Genomic DNA, 19,256 nt, shown 5'->3' with positions numbered 1-19,256 from the left:
TTCCCTATGATTCCCATTCTCAAAAGATTGTCAACAATCACGAATCAAAAAAAGTATTGGTCACGGCTTGTTTCCTTAGTTTCTGTATTAGCTTCAATCTCTGTTTCTCTGTTTGCTGTTGAATTCTTTTCTCCCATTCATTCATTCACTCAACATTTACTGACCACCACCAGTTATGGGCCAAGGACTATTCAAAGGGCCTAAGGTACACTGATGAACCAAACAGATTAAGATCTGTGCCTTTGCAGGGCTTACATTCTAAAAGGTGGAGACAAAGAAATAATAATAAAAAAAAGAGCACTGTCTATTAGTGTTGCTAGAATGTGGTTAATAACGGAGGGGAAAAAAAAAGTAGATCAAAAGCAAAGAGAACAAGAGTATGGGCAGGGTAACCTCATGGAGGAAGACTTGAATTGGCAATGGAGTTACCCAGGCAGATTATTTGAGGGAAGAGGATCCAAGAGGAAAAACCAGCCAGCTCAAACCATCAGGCAGAAAGGCGTTTGGCTTTGCCTGGAACATTTGATAAGGCAATCGCCAGTGTAGACTGAGCTGCACGGATGAGGGGGAAGGGCAGGGATTCGCTGACACCTCTTGTATATCACCTGCCTGTCTCTGCTTGCTGATGGACGCTTGTCTCCCATTCAAAGTACAATCATATCCCTTTAAAACCTTACCGTATGCGTCTGTGTATAGAAAGTTCCTGTACATTTACTACGGTAGTTGCCCCACATTAAAAAAAAAATCTTGACATAGACTCCTGTAGATCACCTCCTCTAGAGGTGGGCTATCTTCTTAGACCTTCAACACTCACATTTCTGGGGAACATGGAATAGTCTTGCTCTGCACATGACTGTCCCATAGGATGCACTAGGAGAAGGCAGAGACTGAGTGGAGCACAGTAGGAGGGGGATGTATGAAGAAAACAGGTCAGCTACCAGGCAAGTGCGGTGAGGGCAAGGCAGTTTTCCTCTCCCACTGACAAAACAAAACACAAGAAGGAAGGGAAACGGAAGGGAAAGGGAAGGGAAAGGGAAGGGAAAAGGAGGGGGAAGGAAAGAGAAAGGAAGGGAAGGGGAAGGGGAGGGGAAGGGGAGGGGAAGGGGAAGGGAAGGGGAAGGGAGGGGAAGGGGAAGGGAAGGGGAAGGGAGGGGAAGGGAAGAAGAAGGAAAGAGAAAGGGAAAAGAAAGAAAGGGAAGGGAAAGGGAAGGGGAAGGGAAGGCGAAGGGAAGGGCAAGGGAAAGGAAAGAGAAAGGGAAAGGAAAGCAAAGGAAGGGCAAGGAAAGGGAAGGAAGAAGAAGGACCTGGATTTTGTTCTTCCGATCAGCTCTGGGCTTCATCCCTGAAGAAGCTGATTCAGGAGGTGCAGAGAGGAACCAGAATTTTTATCTCCCCAGATGATTCTCATGGAAAGTCAGATCTGGGAACGACTCCAATTACTATCGGTGTATTAGGGGACAAGAGATAATACTGGTATAAAAGCTGTTAAAATCAGTCTAGACTGAAGGATCGGCAAATGGATGTGTCAGCCACTGTTCTCAGAAATTCCTCCTCTCAACCAGGACCTGGCTACGCACCTCAGGTGACATCCCTGCCGAGTGCGACGCAGGCGGAGAGCAGAGCCCATACCCTCACGGCAGCCAAGCTGGGGCGGGAACGACAGCTGGGTCTCATGGGGACATTAGAAGGAAGGTCCCCTCCCTTGCTGATGGAATCTCCCAAGGAAGCTTGGAAGCAGCAAACAGAAAGGGCGACTGTTTTTCAAGCCTCAGGGTTCAGTGAAAAACCAGACTCTGATTCAAAAGAGAAATACTGGCTTCATTCATTCCATTTCTGTCTTTTAGTCTTTTTTTCCCTCACTCACACTTACCCTCTGTTAGTTAAGTAGCGAGCAGCGGGGCTGTTTCTTGCAATATTTCCAGCCGGAGAAATGTGGTCAGTTGTTACCGAATCCCCCAAATTTAACAGCACATACGCATCCACTATAGACTTAGGCGGCTGGATATCTGAAGTCTGGCAAAGCATACAGCAAGTCAGTGTTGGCCCAGGTTTGCTCTAGCAAGTCACCAAGGGAGTCTCAACGGTCACAACAATGGTCTGTGGACCTGAACTAGATGCCAGACCTATAGTGATACACAGAAAATTCTAGTGTTTTTGGTTTTGTCAGGGGTACTTAGAAAAGTAAAGTGAATTTACTCAGAACACTCACATCCCACCCTTGAAGGGAGGCAAAGGTGGGCACTATTCTGTCAAAACCAATAGGGATGCAGCCATAGGTGGCATTCTTTGTGTCCATATCCACGAAGCTCAGAAGCTGAGGACACGAGAATCCTGACTTCTCCTCCCACCCTCTCCCCACCCAGGGGGTCATGGGCTCCTGGTTCATCAGTTGTAGAGAAGATCTCCCTTGATTTCTGAGTATAAGGTTTAAATAGAACAGGCCTGGGGATGTCTTCCCGGAACAGTCAGTTCCGCAGACTTTTCTGAGTCTACGTCCAGGTGGCACTGGGGCCCCAGGGTGTCTCTAACAGCCACACAGAAGCCCCAGACACAGAAGCTGTAGGCTCACTAGAGCCAAATATCCCAGCTTCTCAAGATTCTCCCCAGCATCATCCGTTCGGCTTTGTACAGGTTTCAATGGAATGGGTGGACAAAGCAAGGGCACAGGGTAATAAAGTAGACTTTATAAGGAAAGAAACCATTGGGAAAACTGATTTTGTTAAACATTAAAAAAAAAAGCCATACCAGGTTTTCAAAGAACGGTGGTGACTTAATGTATGTTGATTTGGGATTCCAGCAATATAGCTTATCCGAGGGGGCTGCTAAGGCATTCCAGCTTTCATTCACAGTCTTTAAAAAAATAAAAAAAGATAAAAGAAAGAAAAGCAAATCGAATCACATTCCATTCTAAGGAATATTTAACATGTAAGCAAAAAATGTATGTTCTAAGAGTATAATAAAAACCATCCTTAGCATAACACCCTCTGAGTACACCAAGTGAAATACATCAGAGAAAGATAAATACCATGGTTTCACTTGTATGTGGCACCTAAAAAACAAATCAAATGAACAAACCAACAGAAAAAGCAGAAACAGACTGATAAACACAGAGAAGTAACTGATGGTTGCCAGAGGGGAGGGGAGGTGAAAGGATGGGCAGAAAGGGGTGAAAGGGGTTGGGGGGTATAGGCTCCCAGTCATGGAATGCATGAGCCATGGGGATGAAAGGCACAGCACGGGGAACATAGTCAGTGGTATCGTAACAGTGATCAACGGGGATGCAGGGTGGCTACACCTGTGGTGAGCAATGAGACGTACGGGGCCTGAAACTAACCTAATTGTGTGTCAACTCCACTTCGATACAACAAACCCCCAAACAGTTCTTATTCCAGCCATACAAAAGAGTTCCTTTATACTAAGACAATGTCATGGCAAATAATTTAAAAATACATATGCACTGTGACAGGAAGCCCCTAAGATGGCTCCAAGGACCTGCCCCCACCTTTCTGGCATTCACACCCTTAAGCCATCCCCTCCTGCTGAGTGTGGGCTGAACCTAGTGACTAATTTCCAAGATTGGGTTATAAAGAGACTCGGCCTTCTGTCTTCTCTCTCCCTCTCTTGCTTGCTCTGATGGAAGTCAGTACCATGCTGTGAGCTGTGAAGAGACCCACCAGCAAGGCAATGAGGGGGGCCTCCCGCTAACTGTAGGCAGGGAACTGAGGCCCTCAGCCCAACAGCCTGTGAGGCACATTATCCTCCCACAACCATGTGAGTGGCCTTAGAAGGGGGTCTTCCCCCAGCTGAGCCTTCAGATGAGCTGCAGCCCCAGATGACACCTTGGCTGGAGCCTTGTGAAGGCAGAGGCACCCGGCTAAGCCACACCTGGATTTCTGATCCACAGAAACTGTAAGATAATAAATGCTGTTTTAACCCACTAAGTTTTAGGATAAATTGTTGGGCAGCAAGAGAAAACTAATCCATACACAAAGTATTAACTTAGGAAGCAATAATTCAGATTGTACCAAAGGGGAAATTATTTACTCTCTGAAAATTTGGGGAAGTGGACATCCAGGTCACACGGACACTCGATAGCAAATGACAGGTGCTACGCATTAAAATCAACTTGAATGTCTCCACAGGGTCATTACCTCAGCCTTTGGAGAAATGCGTTCAACCCAACGCCCAACAAACTTGCTCATAACCGCTTCCCAATGTGCAACTCGTGGGAGGGCACGGTGCATGAATACGACCCTCCATTTGACCCTTCTCCCCAGACAGTCTGCTCTGTTATTTCAAACCCAAGCCCCAGTCAGCACTCCCTAAGGCACCCAACCACAGAAAGCAGAGAAAGAATAACATCCAAGGGTCTCTGAAAACGATACTGAGCCCCACACATTTTCTCCCTGTTTGTAAACTGCACAAAGTTTCATTTATTTTAGTAGTTTGATAGTTTGGGGCTTTTTACTGAATGGGTTTAAAAAAATTTTTTAAGCATCCAAATAATTCTGAGGGTGCATTACACCTCTACCTCAGTGACATACTCTAATAGACATCACGGATCCTCAACCACAGTTGACACAATACCCAGGGTGTCTGAGGAGGGGGTGGGTTAGGGCAAGCTGGCTAGGAATCACACACAACCTAAGGCCTCTCTTCCCAAGGATACTGCCAAATCTGGGGCCTTGTGCAAATCTGGGAACATCTGGGGAGAGTGCGGTTTTGTAAAAATGTGAGTCTCAGGAGAAATGACTGAGAACCACTTCCCTGGTTATCTTTAGAAGTAAATGTTACTCTCCATAGCTTCCACCCCATCAGCCTCAAGGTCTGCAGAGAGGCCACAAAGGAACGGCTTTCCCCTAAACGTGTAGGGGCAGGGTGGGCAGGGACCTCACCTCTATTTTCTGGTAGACCTCCTTAAACATCCCAGGGATTACATACTGACGCTCCACCGCCTGGATCTCGTCTCTGGTTGGCCAGATGTCTTTCAGAAATACCTGTTGTCCCTTTGCATTTACCCCTGGGGGAAAAAAGTTTATTAGAGAAAAACTGAATTTAATACCCCCTTTTCATTATCACATACAGTCAAATCCTGTTCTCCGTGGTAGCAATATTCTGTAAAATCCATGCAAACACTGAGTAGTGAAGACTCAGTCGCTGCCCCCAGGGGATGCGGGTTAGGCCCCTGAGGGCCTTGAGCCTAACGTTTTCGGCAACCGATCAATTCATAATCTTGCTTTATGTGTGCTTCTGCTTAAAGACACCCTATCTAATATATTTTGTTGATGCGTTAACACTGAAGTCACAGCCAGCAACACCATAACTCTTGCCTGAACTAAGTCTACCTCCCACGAGGCACACCCCAGCCTCCTCGGGCTTACGTATACTAGACAGCACTTCGGCACTATGCTTGGGGACTATTTTTAAAAGTGCAATCACCAAAACCACAAAAATGTGGGAAAACATGGCACTACACAGAGCATGAACAGGATACTTGCTGGCAGTAGGAGTGCTGAAACAAGAAGGTGGAACCCTGCCTAGTTTGGATGCAGCTGAGAACACGCTCGTTGAGTGACTCAAAGCTGTCACCCCTCTGTGCGTGTCTGCAAATGACCTTGGAGGCAAGGTGAGTATTGATTTGGGGGTTAAAATACATTTTGGTGAATAAGCAAATCTGCAATATCAAATCTACCATATAATGAGGATCAATTATAGCTCTAGTTTTGATTTCCAAAAAATTAATTTAAGAGGCACTGTTTTCACATTATTTAATCTACTCAGAACAGATTGGGGAAGGCACAGCAAAACCACCAGAGGAAAGGAAACACAGCATCATTTGTCCGAATTCGGGGAAGGTGAATGTGTTTCCACAGACTATATGTTAAAACAGTGCCTATCGTTAGATAAAAGCAGGAGCTAGAAAGAGAAGAACTAGGGAAGAAGCCAGAGTAGCATGCTCTCTATGCCTTTTTGTATTTCTTTCCTTTTAAAATTTTTGTTTTATTTTTTATTTTTTTGAATTATTTTTTAATGTTTATTTATGTTTTTTGAGAGACAGAGTGCGAGCAGGGGAGGGGCAGAGAGAAAGGGAGACACCGAATCTGAAGCAGGCTCCAGGCTTCCAGCTGGCAGCACAGAGCCCGACAGGGGCTTAACCTCACGAATTGCAAGATCATGACTTGAGCCGAAGTTGGATGCTCAACTGACTGAGCCCACCCAGGAGCCCCCCCTTTTTTTTTTTTAAAGTTTTATTTATCTATTTATTTTGAGAGGTAGACAGAGAGAGAGAGTGAATGAGCAGAAGAAGGGCAGAGAAAGAGACGGAGAGAGAGAAAATCCTAAGCAGGCTCTGCAGTGTTAGCACGGAGCCCATGTGTAACTCATGAAGATCTGACCTGAGCCAAAATCAAAAGTTGGCTGCTTAACCGACGGAGCCACCCAGGTGCCCCTTATTTCTTTCCTTTTGTTATCTCTGTCCTTCAGTTAATTCTTGTGTATTTCAGGTAGGTCTTCCCTGTGTGTGAGGGAATAAAGAAAAGACTCCTTCTCATCTTTGTTAGTTCTTTGCCTCATTATTTATTAATGAAAGCAGTTACTTTCCTCCAATAAGATTTTCAAATTCACTGGGAAAAAAATCAAACAAGTGTAACCACACAAACGGAATCTTACCCAGTGGCTCTTTCTCAAAGTTGATCCTGATGGTCCCAGCAATTGCATATGCTATCACTAAGGGCGGAGAGGCTAAGTAGTTGGCCCGGGTATTGGGGTGGACTCGACCTTCAAAATTCCGGTTTCCAGATAGTACTCCAACAGCTACAAGGTCTCCCTGTGTCCGGCAAGAGAAAAATCAGTTCACGCAGAGAAGAGGTTGCCTGGGCTTTTTGTCTCAGACCACCTGCTAAAGTTTCCCATCAATGGAGGAGGCTCCTTAAACCCTTCTTTCACTTGGTCCCCTGGGTGCGGGGAAAAGAACACGCATGGCTATCCCTGGGGAGACACTCTGGGTCAAAAGACACAGAGAGACATGATTTCTGGTCATGAGAAAATCCCAGGTCAGTCAGAAGGCAGCATCCTGGTTACTTTGCCACCTGGGGCCTGAGAACAGGAGGGAAAATCTGTTAACAGTTGAAAGCTCAAGGAAGCCACACTGACCTATGTTTGCAAAGCAAACCAAATAGTGTTTCCTAAAGCTACAGAATTTACAGAACAAAAATCAAACCAATGCAACTTAGTGTTGATTTGTTTGCATGCAGCCCTGACTCGGAGCCAGTTTTCAGATTACCAGGAACACACAGTTCTGGAGCTGTCTTCAGTCAACACCAGCACTGATCGGGCACTTGTGTGCCGGCACCACTCAAAGTCCGGCACGTCCATTATCACCTCCGTGCTCGCAGCACGTACTATTATCATCTCCAATTTACGGCTGAGGAATGTGCCGCACAAGGTAGACAGCTGGTAAGGCTGGCTTGCCCCTGAAGACCATACGTGCAACGGCATCCATTCCCTGCTTCCCCGGACCTTCCTGAGACGACCGGCATTTTGGTCGCACATCTTATGAAAGGAGGCAACAGCTCTGAAGCCCCACAGGCTCCTCTGCACTTACCTGGGTGATGGCTTCTACCACAGCTTCGGGTAAGGGCCCACTGTTGCCAATGCAGGTCATGCAACCGTAGCCGACCACATCAAACCTAGGTGCCGGGAGAGAAGCACGGGTGCGCAATGATTCTCAGCGAGCCTCTCTGCCGATGACAGGTCTAGAGACTACTGATTTAAGGAGAACAGCAGCACATGGAGTAAGTTTAGCACTGTTTCTAGAAAGCTTTCATTCTCAGGAGCATTTTAAAGGTGTTTTTGTTTTTGTTTTAATCTTAAGTACAATCTAACCCCCCAACACGGGGCTTGAACATGACCCCAAGATTAAGAGTCAACATGCGACTGACCAACCAGGTAGAACGTTTTAATATACTATTCATCCATTCGAGATCATTGAATTAAAGTCTTTTTTGAGGGGCTCCTGGGGGGTTCAGTTGGTCGAGCATCTGACTCTTGATTTCAGCTCAGGTCATGATCTCACAGTTTATGGCATCATGCCCCATGTCAGGCTCTGTGCTGACATCACAGAGCTTCCTCGGGATTCCTTGTTGCTCTCTCTCCCCCCGCCCCCTGCTTGCTCTTTCTCTCTCTCTCAAATAAATAAAACTAAAATAAAATAAATTCTTTTTTGAGTAAATTGTAAAAAGGAGTTCAACTGAATGATCTAGACTTTTTTTAAAAAAATGTTATTTTTGAGAGAGAGAGAGAGAGACAGAACATGAGTGGGGGAGGGGCAGAGAGAGAGGGAGACACAGAATCCGAAGCAGGCTCCAGGCTCCGAGCTGTCAGCACAGACCCTGACATGGGGTTCAAAACCGTGAACCATGAGAGAATGATCTAGATTTTTTAAAAGTTGAAATCACATATGCCATGTAATTTCTGTATTTACTACTTTGTATAATCCCAAGGACTTTGACTTTAATGAGACGCATGGATAAAATCTTTCTCATCCAAATTAGGAACAGTGGGCAAACTGGAGGAATTGTATTTGGTAACAAATGACTAGTTTACACCAAGGAATTAAAACATTGTTAGTCCTGGTAAGTAAATATTTTCATACCTAAGGGCAGTCTCTCAGGTGCAGAGCCAATGTTAGCCCACAGCATACCTCTGTCAATTGAGAAATGGCAGCCTCTCCTCTAGAAGGAGGCAGTGTCATAGCAAAGCCACAGGCTTGATTTCAGTCCTGCTTTGCCCTTATAGGCACCCTTGTATGATGAACAACCAGCACAAGTGTCCACACGAGGGCCCTACTCTGTTGGAGTCTAAGGGCTGAAGTCTACTCACCATCTGACAAGACTAATTAGATACCATCAGATAGGCTGACGTGTGTTACAAGGTGACACCGTAAGATACGTGTGGAACAAAATAGAACAAAAGCAATGTGTAAAAGAAAATTCTTCCTCACCCAAGCTGTGACAGGTAAGGCATGACACCACTTTCTCTCAGGTAGTAGGTGACCACACCGCTTCCAGGAGACAGGCTAGTTTTGATGTAAGGCTTCACGTGCAGGCCGGCATTCACAGCTTTCTTTGCTAACAATCCTGTGAAATAGTGAACACCAACAACGCGTAGGGTGGCCACCTAGCCTAGCTGTCAGGGACAGTTCAGGAAGGAGACTGGTCCTTCCGTCTGCATTTCCTGCCACCGCCTGACAAAGCCCCATTCATGGTGCTTTCTAGTTCTGCTGCCTAGCAGAAATCAAAAGCTCACTGGCCCAAAGTCATTTACACGTATGCAGTAAACTCAAAATTAGTCATGAAAACGAAGAAAGAGATGGGCTTTTTTTTTTTTAAAGAAGTAAACTTAAAAACGTTCAGGAATATATTACAGAGTAAGTTTTTTAATTTTTGGAGGGAAAGCAATCCTTCTAATTATGTTTTATCTGGATGAAAATTATAATTAGAAGGGCCCTTTTTAAAGGGATATGAATTGTGTACTGGTAGGTGAGGAATACAGTCTAGAGTAAAAATCTAGTCCTCAGATTTTTTTTTTTTAAAGCAGAAAATCACCAGCTCTAGGCCCCTGGAGTTTTGGCAAGTAACAGAGACCATAACTGGGGCACTGGGTGCTCTCTTAGGAACAGCTCATAGAATTTGGAAAGAAATGAGGAGTGGGGGTCAAAAGACACAAAAAGCTACAGACAAAGCTGGTGACTTGTCTTAAGGAAATTTGTTCGATCCAGACAACAAAGGCTTAGGTGTCACCAGAAGAATTCTTGGACAAAGGTTTTCCTTACGTACTTGTGCATTTTAAAAAGAAAGAACTCTGTGATGACCTTGGTCTTTGGACACAACAGGAACTCTTGGGAATGATAAAAAAACAACTGGAAACTAAAGAGCTTTCCTTTTAAAAAAAAAAAAGTTTTATTATTTTTTAAAATTTACATCCAAATTAGTTAGCATATAGTGCAATAATGATTTCAGGAGTGCAACAATGATTTCAACTCCTCCAGAAACCCTCAGTTTGTTCTCCATATTTATGAGTCTCTTCTGTTTTGTCCCCCTCCTTGTTTTTATATTATTTTTGCTTCCCTTCCCTTATGTTCATCTGTTTTGTCTCTTAAAGTCCTTATATGAGTGAAGTCATATGATATTTGTCTTTCTCTAATTTCGCTTAGCATAATACCCTCCAGTTCCATCCACGTATTCGCAAATGGCAAGATTTCATTCTTTGTGATTGCTGAGTAATACTCCATTGTGTATACAAACTGTATCTTCTTTATCCATTCATCCATCAGTGGACATTTGGGCTCTTTCCATACTTTGGCTATTGCTGAGAGTGCTGCTATAAACATTGGGGTGCATGTGCCCCTCGAAACAGCACACCTGTATCCCTCGGACAAATACCTAATAGTGTAATTGCTGGGTGGTAGGGTAGTTCTATTTTTAGTTTTCTGAGGAACCTCCATACTGTTTTCCAGAGTGGCTGCACCAGCTTGCATTCCCACTAAAGAGCCTTCTATTAATTAAACTCTGTATGTCAATATTAACTGCTTAACCAGAATTGCCCAACAGACCAGGAAGTTTTATCAACCAGTGCCCTGTGCCCTAAGTCAGATGCACCTGACAGCACATCAAAGACAGAGGAAGTCTACTGTATGAAAAGGCCCAATAGGGGTTTTACAGAGAATAGTCTGTGATACTGATATGAAAACAGGTTTTGTTTTTCCTTCTAGAATCTAACACAAGATTCTAAGCTTTACCAAAAATTCATCTTTTTTTTGGCTTTCTTCTACTTATTTTCTGTGTTAATCCTAAAGACTAGTATGCATTACGTATTCTACTTTAAATACTTGGCTTTGGACACTAGTTACTGTGTAAACACTTTTGGGCCAATGAATCTCTGCCTTGGTAAAAGACAACGTTTGGACATGTAGAACTGTTAAGCCCCTGGGTCGTGTGTTGAAAGATTTCCACCCACACGTCCACATGACCATGGGGACCAATTCAAATGCACTCACCTGCCCCCAACATCACCGATGGATTACTGGTGTTTGTGCAGCTAGTAATGGCAGCAATGACCACGGAACCATGAGTGAGGGTGAATTCACTATTATTATATATAAATGTCTTATGGTCATTATGATGGTCCAGAGCAATCTGGAATCCTTTAAACCCTTGCTATGGGGAGAAAAAAAAAAAAAAGAAGTTCTAAGTTTCCATCATATTAGAATCAGTGGCCTTGGTTCCTATCCATTAAACTCTACAATAATGTCATTGAGTTTAATCAGACGAACTTGAAACTACATTTGTAGCTTTAGCATTTCCATTTTTGAGATGAGAAGGAAGTAAATATTAATAGGACTTCAAAGTAGATCAAGATTCAGAAATTATGACTGCCTTTTATAAATATTTAAAAACAATAAAGAGAACTTTAATTTTTCTTTAGCATTTCAGAGTTCACTAGCTGACATACTTATGTTTTGTTAAAAATTGCTTTGGGGCGCCTGGGTGGCTCAGTTGGTTAAGCGGCTGACTTCGGCTCAGGTCATAATCTCGCGGTCTGTGAGTTTGAGCCCCGCATCGGGCTCTGTGCTGACAGCTCAGAGCCTGGAGCCTGTTTCAGATTCTGTGTCTCCCTCTCTCTGACCCTCCCCCGTTCATGCTCTGTCTCTCTAAATAAATAAATGTTAAAAAAAAAGATTAAAAAAAAATTGCTTTTAAAATTATGGTTACCAAAGTATTTCTTTTTCTTCTAAAGTGAGAACTTTTCACTGTGTGTATACATATATACATTTTGGTCAGATTCAACTAATCATGATCAATAAGGCAAATAAAGTACGGCTGAACATTTGGTTTAATGCTGGTGGCCCAAGGATAAAACCCACCACATATCGTAATCCTCATGTGGGGAGATGTTCACTGAAAATCTGCATACAAGATGTTATGCTGGGTACTTTGTGGGATACAAAGGTGATTCTGACACAAATCCTATACTCAAAACATACAGTCCAACAAGGGACATCCAATAAGGGAAATGTAAAGGACCAGCAATGCAGGTTTAAGAACATGGATGCCATCTCAGACCAAGTGCCAGAAGTTCAAATGATGACTTTCTGCTATGGGATGTGAGGCCATGCTATGGAGGGGCTGATAGATTAGGACATGCACAGAAGGTGAAGACGGATGCAGGTGGGTGGAGGCAGGGCATGAACAAGAAGTAAGATGGCCAGAAAAGCTTGGGCAAGTCGAGTAGACAGTGTAGTGAGAGTCATATGAAAAGCAGATATGCTTTTAAAAAGGTGGGATGAGTTGTGTTCACAGGTGGTCAAGTGCTCTAAGGAAGTTGTGTGGCTCTTGGCTAATGGGAGAGGCACTGAGGACTTCAGGATGGAGAAGGAACGCCCTCAGCGTCAGGCTTCAGGAAGCTTCCTCATCAGAGGGTGAAAAGCAGTGTGGGCACTAAGAGATCAGGCACGGGGCAGGGTCGGGGAGACTTCCACCTGCCTTCCCGGACCCTACCTTGGCTCCAAGGCAGCTCTCAAAGTCCTTTTTCATGTCCGTCACAGCGACTTTGTCCTGAGGCCTTTTTGGTCCACTGCAGCAAGGCACGACTGTTCTCAAGTTCAATTCTACAACCTGTCCACCCAAAAGGGAAGGGACTCAGGCGCGGACGTTGTACCTCAGAGAAAACACTCCGGTTGTGCTAGACAATTTATAACACCACAGCTACAAAACCAAACAAACTAAACCACCACATTCATAAGCAAGGAGTCAATGTTCTTTTTAATACTTAAAGAATGAGTTTCTGAAGATCAAGATGGACACGTAAGTGGTGCGGGAGAGGCAGGAAGACTTGTCACCTCTCAGGATGACCAGGGTGGGCACTGTAGCTGCTGGCTGGTGTCTCTTATGCATCCACCTTTCCAAAGCAGCTCCTACATTCTTTTTAAGGCTTAGCTTAGTTTGAGATGGGTTTATTCTAAAATGATACATACACCATTGTGCTTTTTGCTAAAATGAATTGGTAGGATGCGGCCACTCAGTCATCAATGCCAGGAAACGGGCCTTGGTCTAGGTGCATATTTCCTTCTCTCGGTGTACTATGAAAAAAAACCAGGGGCCTGTATCCAGGTTACCCTCCTGGCTTTCTTGAAAAGAAAAATTGGGAATCGGTTTGCACCTGAGAAAACGAATGAAGGTAAGTCACTGGATAAATCAGAACTAATTGCTACACTTGACCTCCATTTCTTTTCCATCTATAATAACAATGAGCTTAGCCTTTAAACAGCCTTACTCCCTCTGGCAAAGGCTTTCTTCAAAGGTTTTCCACCTTAGAGGAGTAAATGGGTAGGTCAGAAAGGGGGCGCACACTCAGCCTAATGGCCAGGAGAAATGGAAGAAGTTATTTTACGTTTACAATTCCTTATCTTTTTGATTTTTTCAGCCTTTTAACATGCTGTTCTTCTGTGATGACTTGGCAGTGACTAATTTCCTACAAGTACACCTCCTAAGAAAAAACACACACAACTGAAATCACAGGCTCGAGGAAGAGGAAACACACACTTGGTGAAAGGTGCTCTCATACCTGGGCAAACTCTGGGTCTTGAGAGAGGTTACTGAAATCCCGAAACATTCCTACAGCTTGAAGATACTTTTTCATTTGCTTTACTTTTTCTTCATCACGACCTAAGTGGGCATTTTAGGAAATAACAAGTGACAGGTGTTAATATTTCCTGGTGAAACTAAAGCCTCCGCCAGCAATTAGAGAAGTCAGGTGCATCTCCTTCACACACACACACACACACACACACACACACACACACACACACACACACACACACACACCACACCCACCACACTCACCACACCCACCCACCCAAAAGCTTTGCTTCGATTTCAACATTCAGTCTAACTTTTTGACTCTCTGGGTGATGCTGCTGTTTATCAGGGGCCATGAATGATCTGGACTATGTGCTGAAGAAGATTCTAGTCCTATCTGTAAGTACTCTCCTCTCTTTGGTCACTGTCCTTCATTCAGAGGACCTAAGGCTTAGTTACCTGTTAAAGCACACCGAAGCCTCTGCCTTCAAGTGACCAGACTCAGCACTCCACATTATTCTTGTGAAAATAGCAATCCTCTCAAGCTGCCACCAGCTCTGAGCACTTCGCGTCTGCCCAGCACTATGTGCTAAACATTTTAAATGTATCATCTCCATCTCTAATCTTTATCATTACCTTATGAGACAAGTTCTAGATAAGGAAATAGTGGCTCAAGACTCCAAAGTCCCAAGTCTTAACTCCTAATGGAATATGACCCTCAATGCTCGGCTGTATCTTTTTTTTCTTTTTTTTTTTTTTTAACATTTTATTTTCAAGTAATCTCTACACCCAACATGGGGCTCCAACTTACAACCCCGAGATCAAGAGTCACATGCTCTACCAATGAGCCAGCCAGGTGCCTCTCTGCCGTTTTATCTAGATCCTGACTGTAGATGACAATATTCACGGAGCAATACCCAATGGGCACACATTCCACACATTTCTCTGACAGTTAAGTAAGACTGTCTGAGAGCTTGATTCTTGGACCATGATAGATGAGCCTGTTTATTTGCCTGTTTGTTTTAACTGGATTGTAAAAGTTACCCGCTTTCAGCCTGGACCTCCTAAAAGATGGCTGAGCTTCATTAATGTATGTATCTATCACGTTTGGTACAACCCAGCCGTCCTCTTCCCGAAGATGCACAGAAGAAAACTCTCTTAGCTTTCAGCGTGAGAAAGGGCTCTACTTCTCTGAAGCAGTATGTTTGTTTCAATGCACTAGATGTGGCAAATTTGGTGCCAGATCACTAAGCAGCTTGGTGGCCACTTCTACAGCCACAGAAATGAATCTGATCTCTGGGTGTATTTTGCAGCCTTCCCCTCTTTTTCCTCCCCGTCAACCCTTCCCTTCTCTCGGTCAATTCCCTCAACCATTTCTTCTGTTCTTTTATTTCTACCTCTTTTTCACTTCAACTTTTTGGGGAGTAAGGGAGATATCAATCAATTTCAATACGGTTATATGCAATAAAAACATTTTAAAAAGACCACTTTTTATCACAATATTAACTACTTCCAGAGGGTTTTCCTCAGGACAATCAGGGAGAAGACCTGGATGAAACTTGAAGTCTGTAAACATCTCACAAATCCTCATGATGAGGTGTGTCTGCATTTGCCCCGTCCTTGCGTTTGCCTTTACCTTGACCAGCCTTTACCTTTGATGCCTGCTGTTTCCTGATATCTCAAAAGGAACATCAGCCATTAGAACCTTTCAATAGTAAACACTGGATACTGATGAGAAGGCCCAAGTCTGTCTGTTCTTTTCTCCTTAATAACTCAGTTGTAATTTTAAAAGTCATTTGGGAGGTGCCTGGATGGCTCAGTCAGTTAAGGCATCTGACTTCAGCTCAGGTCATGATCTCATGGTTTGTGGGTTCGAGCCCTGCATCAGGCTCTGTGCTGACAGCTCAGAGCCTGGAGCCTGCTTCGGATTCTGTGTCTCCTTCTCTCTCTGCCCCTCCCCTGCTCGTGCTCTGTCTCTCTCAAAAATAAATAAACACTAAAAAATGTTTAAAAAAAAAAGTCATTTGGAAAACAAAAGGTCCCTTCCACCTCTGTCACATAGGATAAGCCATCAAAAATAAAATTGTTTCATGTGATCTTCTTGCTCAAAATGACCCGGTGGCTTCCTAGAACATTTAGAATTTAAAATAAATTTCTAACTGTTCACTATGGCCTGCAAGCCCCTGTGTGGATCTGGTCCCTGACCTCCCCTCCCATGGCCTTGACCCTGGGCTCCAGCCACAAAGGCCCCCCCACCCTCTGGGCTGTTGTCTGAACACACGGAGACCATCCCGTCTTGAGTTGCTGTACTTGGGTTCCTCTGTCTGGAAAATGCCTCCTCTACCACTTCCCACTGCTTGTCCCCCACTTCACTTAAGCATCTCTTCAAACTGCTTTCAGGAGCCCTGGCTGACCTTCCAATATATAAATTAGCACCCTTCAGCTACTTCAACCACCTCCCCTGCCTTCTTCCTCATTCTCTTATATACTATACGTATGCATTTATTTGTTCATGCCTGTCTCCCTCACTGGAATGGAAACTCCACGAGGGCAGAGATATTATGTTGGTCACTGCTGTATCTCTGACACCTAGATCAGATGTTGATAATGTGTTAAATAAATGACTGAATATTTTAAAAATAAATTTGAAAAATTAAAAAAAAAAAACAACCTTTCTCCAAGTTCAAGTCAAATCTCTAAACAAATACATACAGAGTCAAGAAATTGCCAACATTTCAAGATGCCCTCATATGCGGTCTTTCATTTTACCTTTGGGACAGCCCAGACAGAGATGTCCTGGAATGCTGTCCTGTTTGGAGCCTCATCTTTGGATTCTAGCTCCATTACTTATTGGCTTTGGAATGTAGGAGAGACCCTACATCTCTCTCTGATCCTCAGTCTTCTCTCCGATTAGTTTAATGAACTCATCTATCAATCTACCCCAGATCTGTGAAGAGGGTGAGAGCAAATACATAGCAAGTGCCCAGCACATGACAGCTGTTCTCATTACTAAGATCCCTTGTTTCCTGTCAAATAACTAGAAGTAGAGACCAGCATGAATAACTTGGATTCCAGAACACCTGAGCTCTTTCTACTGGCCATACAGTGTCTGTCTCATATCTTCTGAAATCCCAACAACCATTCTGACTCTACAGAGAAAAGGAGAAACACCGTTAGGTCTGACCTTGTGCACTCCAAGGGACAGAGGCATAAGGCAGTTCTCCAATCCCCAGAGTTCTACGAAACTTTACGAAGGGCTTCTGCCTTCGCGGTTCTGCACTTACCTGTCTGCACCAGGTACTTGATACTAACTTCATCAACTGGGAAAAATGCAGCAGTCGCCCCGTACTCTGGACACATGTTCGCAATAGTAGCTCGGTCGGCAATGGACAATTGGGCTACTCCCGGCCCGAAGAACTCGACAAATTTGCCCACTACCCCAACCTGACGCAGGTGCTAGGCAGCAAAACAATAGAAAAGTCTGAGACTTGACAGCCCACATTTAAAATGCAGAACTAGCTCCTTACAATTCTTATTAACTAGCCTGGTACATAAACACAAACAATGACGTGGCCCAACATATTTTTGATTACTCTAAGAAATAAAATTTAAAAAGTAATGTTAACTATATACAGTGTGGAATCTTGGATTGAATCCTGCAACAGAAAAGGGTCATTACTGAAAACACTGGTGAAGTTACTTGTTTCATTAGCAGTGTTGGACCCACATTCTTCATTTTGATTTCATGTACCACGGTTATGTGAGATGTTAACGTTTGGGGCAGTTGGAAGAAAGGTAACAGAAACTCCCTGTATTCTTTACATCAACTCTCCTGTAAATCTAAATGATGTCTACACTGAAAACTATAGCAAGCTTATGAAAGAGATTGAAGAAGACACAAAAAAATGGAAAAAGAGTCCATGCTCCTGGATAGGAAGAACAGATATTGTTAAAATGTCAATACTACCCAAAGCAATCTACATATTCAATGTAATCCCTATCAAAATAACACCAGCATTCTTCACAGAGCTAGAACAAACAATCCTAAAATTTGTATGGAACTAGAAAAGACCCCAAACAGCCAAAGCAATCTTGAAAAAGAAAACCAAAGCTGGAGGCATCAAAATCCCAGACTTCAAGTTGTATTACAAAGCTGTAATCATCAAGACAGTATGGTACTGGCACAAAAACAGACACTCAGATCAATGGAACCCAGAAATGGACCCACAAACCTGTGGCCAACTAATCTTTGACAAAGCACGAAAGACAGTCTCTTTAGCAAGTGGTGCTGGGAAAACTGGACAGCGACAAGCAAAAGAATGAACCTGGACCACTTTCTTACACCATTCACAAAAATAAACTCAAAATGGATGAAAGACCTAAACGTAAGACAGGAAGCCATCAAAATCCTCGAGGAGAAAGCAGGCAAAAACCTCTTTGACCCTGGCTGCAGCAACTTCTTACTCAACACGTCTCCAGAGGCAAGGGGAACAAAAGCAAAAACGAACTATTGGGACCTCATCAAAATAAAAAGCTTCTGTAAGTGAAGGAAACAATCAGCAAAACTAAAAGGCAACCGACAGAATGGGAGAAGATACTTGCAAATGACGTATTAGATAAAGGGTTAGTATCCAAAATCCATAAAGAACTTATCAAACTCAACACCCAAAAAACAAATAATCCAGTGAAGAAACAGGCAAGAGACATGAATAGACACTTTTCCAAAGAAGACATCCAGATGGCCAACCGACACATGAAAAAATGCTCAACATCACTCATCATCAGAGAAATGCACACCAAAACCACAATGAGATACCACCTCATACCTGTCAGAATGGCTAACATTAACTCAGGCAACAATACATGTTGGTGAGGATGTGGAGAGAAAGGATCTCTTTTGCATTGTTGGTGGGAATGCAAACTGGTGCAGCCACTCTGGAAAACAGTGTGGAGGTTCCTCAAAAAATTAAAAATAGAACTACCCTATGACCCAGCAATTGCACTACTAGGCATTTATCCACGGGATACAGGTGTGCTGTTTCAAGGGGACACATGCACCCCAATGCTTATAGCAGCGCTATCAACAATAGCCAAAGTATGGAAAGAGCCCAAATGTCCACTGATAGATGAATGGATAAAGGTGATGTGGTATATATACGTATATATATATATATATATATACACACACACATACATACATACATACATATATGCGGTGGAGTATTACTCAGCAATCAAAAAGAATGAAGTCTTGCCATTTGCGACTACGTGGATGGAACTAGAAGGCATTATGCTAAGTGAAATTAGTCAGAGAAAGACAAATATCATATGACTTCAGGCATATAAGGATTTTAAGACACAGAACAGATGAACACAAGGAAAGGGAAGCAAAAATAATATAAAGACAGGGAGGGAGACAAAACATAAGAGAGGCTTAGATATGGAGAACAACCAGAGGGCTACTGGAGGGGTTTTTGGAGGTGGGAGAGGTTAAATGGGTAAGGGGCATTGAGGAATCTACTCCTGAAATCACTGTTGCACTATATGCTAGCTAACTTGGATGTAAATTTAAAAAATAATTAAATAAAAAAATAAAATGATGTCAAAATAATTATTATA

At 43.4% G+C, this 19,256-nt stretch overlaps 1 protein-coding gene across 2 annotated transcripts in view; it reads right to left on the bottom strand.

Moving 5' to 3' along the window:
* Positions 1 to 19,256, bottom strand: part of ACO1 (aconitase 1) — a 71,910-nt gene that overhangs the window by 9,613 nt on the left and 43,041 nt on the right. For both annotated transcript variants that reach the window (XM_040481449.1, XM_040481450.1), the window contains 10 exons: positions 16,922 to 17,093; positions 13,624 to 13,724; positions 12,558 to 12,674; positions 11,057 to 11,216; positions 9,002 to 9,137; positions 7,604 to 7,688; positions 6,670 to 6,826; positions 4,896 to 5,020; positions 2,746 to 2,850; positions 1,871 to 2,013 (listed from right to left, as the gene is read on the bottom strand). In XM_040481449.1, coding sequence (XP_040337383.1) covers positions 1,871 to 2,013; positions 2,746 to 2,850; positions 4,896 to 5,020; positions 6,670 to 6,826; positions 7,604 to 7,688; positions 9,002 to 9,137; positions 11,057 to 11,216; positions 12,558 to 12,674; positions 13,624 to 13,724; positions 16,922 to 17,093 — 1,301 coding nt within the window. The remainder of the gene's footprint in view (positions 1 to 1,870; positions 2,014 to 2,745; positions 2,851 to 4,895; positions 5,021 to 6,669; positions 6,827 to 7,603; positions 7,689 to 9,001; positions 9,138 to 11,056; positions 11,217 to 12,557; positions 12,675 to 13,623; positions 13,725 to 16,921; positions 17,094 to 19,256) is intronic.

Source organism: Herpailurus yagouaroundi, unplaced genomic scaffold, assembly GCF_014898765.1.
Source record: "Herpailurus yagouaroundi ecotype Mexico unplaced genomic scaffold, PumYag 160, whole genome shotgun sequence".
NCBI classification, from domain to species: Eukaryota; Metazoa; Chordata; class Mammalia; order Carnivora; family Felidae; genus Herpailurus; species Herpailurus yagouaroundi.
This window is presented reverse-complemented; position numbering and strand designations above follow the sequence as displayed.